The sequence below is a fragment of the Seriola lalandi genome, unplaced genomic scaffold (assembly GCF_002814215.2).
Source record: "Seriola lalandi dorsalis isolate HSWRI2012SDOR001 ecotype SW California unplaced genomic scaffold, Sedor1 jcf7180002052125, whole genome shotgun sequence".
In the NCBI taxonomy this organism is placed as follows: domain Eukaryota; kingdom Metazoa; phylum Chordata; class Actinopteri; order Carangiformes; family Carangidae; genus Seriola; species Seriola lalandi.
In genome coordinates this window covers 18,948-21,511 of record NW_019522678.1, presented here as the reverse complement: position 1 = coordinate 21,511, position 2,564 = coordinate 18,948, and the positions used below count along the sequence as shown (strand labels likewise).

At 41.5% G+C, this 2,564-nt stretch overlaps 1 protein-coding gene across 1 annotated transcript in view; it reads right to left on the bottom strand.

The window, feature by feature from the left end:
- The window catches only part of ero1b (endoplasmic reticulum oxidoreductase 1 beta), a 17,532-nt gene that overhangs the window by 9,501 nt on the left and 5,467 nt on the right, over nucleotides 1-2,564 (bottom strand). The window contains exons 3-4 of the mRNA XM_087172214.1: nucleotides 1,066-1,149; nucleotides 725-766 (exon numbers count right to left, since the gene is read on the bottom strand). Coding sequence (XP_087028340.1) covers nucleotides 725-766; nucleotides 1,066-1,149 — 126 coding nt within the window. The remainder of the gene's footprint in view (nucleotides 1-724; nucleotides 767-1,065; nucleotides 1,150-2,564) is intronic.

Genomic DNA, 2,564 nt, shown 5'->3' with positions numbered 1-2,564 from the left:
CTCCTGATTGGCTCTCCTCAGCCTGGACTACCAGTGGTGAATACAACATGATGATGAATGACAGTGTCACTGACCTTGTTGTCTTTGCAGCTGTTGTTCACTTACATTCTCTGTTTTAATGCTACAACTGCAGAGGAGACAATCTACTTCCTGTTTACACCGGCTCGCACATGCTCAGTGTAGTGAATGGTCATGTGATGTGGGCTTTCAGGTGTGTTAGTATTCGGGCTGTATGATTAGTCAAGTCAAGTGTAATATCCAGGAGCTGCAATTTTTTGTGATGAAGGTAAAATGTGTCACATTGTTGTTCATTGTTAGCATTAGCATTGTTAGCACCATTAGGGACGCCCCCGGCCTACAAATCATTTCTCCAGACATAAAGGAACATGATTGTTTGGTACAAGACCAACAAAAATTATATTTACTGTGAAAATAAAAAGCAAAAACGATCATTCCAACTGAAAACTCTGTGCAGCCCTGCTTAGTGCGAACAGAGATTATTTCTGATACGGAGCTAAAACAGTCGTCAGGACGGAGATCGATCTTGTTTTAAAATGCTGTCTGATCTGGAGACGAGCTGTGAGACGTGTTTCAACTGTGAAATAAGAGAAAAGTTTAGTAGGAACTAACTAACTAAAACCAGCTCCCTGTTTTAATGTCGTGGCTGATCGGTGACTTACACTCTGTTAGCATTAAATAACTGGAAACACACAGCAGGTCTCACCTTGTTGTAGTTCCCAGACTTGATGCCGACGGGGATCTTACTCTGTAAAACACGACAAACAAACAAACAATAAGAGACAACTTTATCCAAACTGAGCCTTAAATCATCCATCTGAACGATTCATCAGTCTTAAAACTCAGTTTGTCAAAGTGGCGTTAGATAAATAATAATCACAGTTAATACGCACAGTGTGCTCAACACAGAAACATAAATTAATATTATTATTATTGTTATTACCTAGTTTGTCCTGTAAAGCTTCTCTGAGTATCTAAAAACGTGCTCTGTGAATAAAATGTGGAGTTATTATTATTAAATAGGTGTGAGTGTGGTTGACCTCTGACCTCAGGACAGGGCTCCACATGACAGTCTTTGATGGAGCAGTGTCCGTCATCAGGCCAGAAAGGACACGGTCGCTTCAGGTTCACCTGGAGGAAAGAAAAAGAAGCGAAGGTCGTTTACTGATCAAATTCAGGTGAGTTTGAATTTAACGTCAGATTCGACTAAATCATCTTCAAACAGCCTCATGTTTCTGTCGCTTCATCATGACGTGAGGGTTGTTTTAAAGGTGGATCACAGCTGTTGTACTGTAAAGGACCAGGACCAGAACCAGTGGAGTTCTCTCCAGTATCAGGGAGTGTCCTCTGCTAACGTGCTAATGTTTAGCATCTTACGTTAGCATTGATCTCTACAGCTGTTGTCTCCCGGTCGACCGTCCGACCAAATCCTCATTGGGTGGTGTTACTTTCACGAGGAGAAAAAAGCAAACCTCCAGGATTAATCCATTACTTTCAGCAGTGGGAGGGACGGACCACCTGTCTGGAAACGGGGGGGTGTTTTGAAAACACTTTCAGGACTTTGAACTCAACCCAACCGAACGGAGACTGCTGGGTCTGACTTTTAACGTTTACTGAACTTTTATTTAACGTTCACTCTGCGTCCGAACTAATTGACACTGTGTGAAAGATGTTGTGGGCGTGGCTTCAGTTTGTTAACAGACAAGAAGAAGGTAGAGTGACGATGACTGACGATAACTCAATACGTTTTTAAATTTCCAACATTAAATGATGCTCAAGTTGTTGCTGGCGTCGCCCACACATGTAAATGTCAGTGCAGCGTTTCATCAGAACAGACGTTGACATCAGAAGTAAATGCAAAACTAGGTTTTAAAAAAAAATGATATAAAGATAATAAACGTCCCCATTGGCTCCAATTCGAGTTTAACACGGTGGTTTAACGGCTGACTGGAAACATCTTCGTCTCACTGCGTGTGTTGCATTAAGTCTGTATTTCACAATACGTCTCAGCCTTCCTGTTCTGTAACTGCCTCGTAACCGACTCTGCTGCACTGTTTTACTTCACGTCCGACTCAGACCAACCGCAGCGTTTACAGACATGTGGCGGGTTGAGTTTAAGATGAACCTGAATATGAGGGAGTTCTGTCCAGACCCACTGGCACAGGAGTTACTCTGCGTCAAACTGAGGGAGGTGAATGTCATCAAGAGGGAAAATATGTGACAGCGGAAAGTTTAAAGTTATACGTAAAGTTTTTTTAATCTAAAATAAAAAAAAACAACAAAAAATAACAATCTCTGTTGCTGAAAATCGATCTCCGTCTGAGCAGCGACAGTTTCCTGCAGAATCACTTCCTCTGTAGCGATTTTGCCAAGAAAATAGAAGCATGTTTTTTGGGGTTTGTTGCAGAAATTCTTTATTTCAAGCTATTGTGAGCTTTTATTCTGAAAATTTCTGAAAGGAAGTTCCAAAGGTTCTGTTGTTGTTGCTTGACAAACCTCCGGCGGAGCAACATGCAATGTGTGATATGAAGAGTTCAGTAAATCAG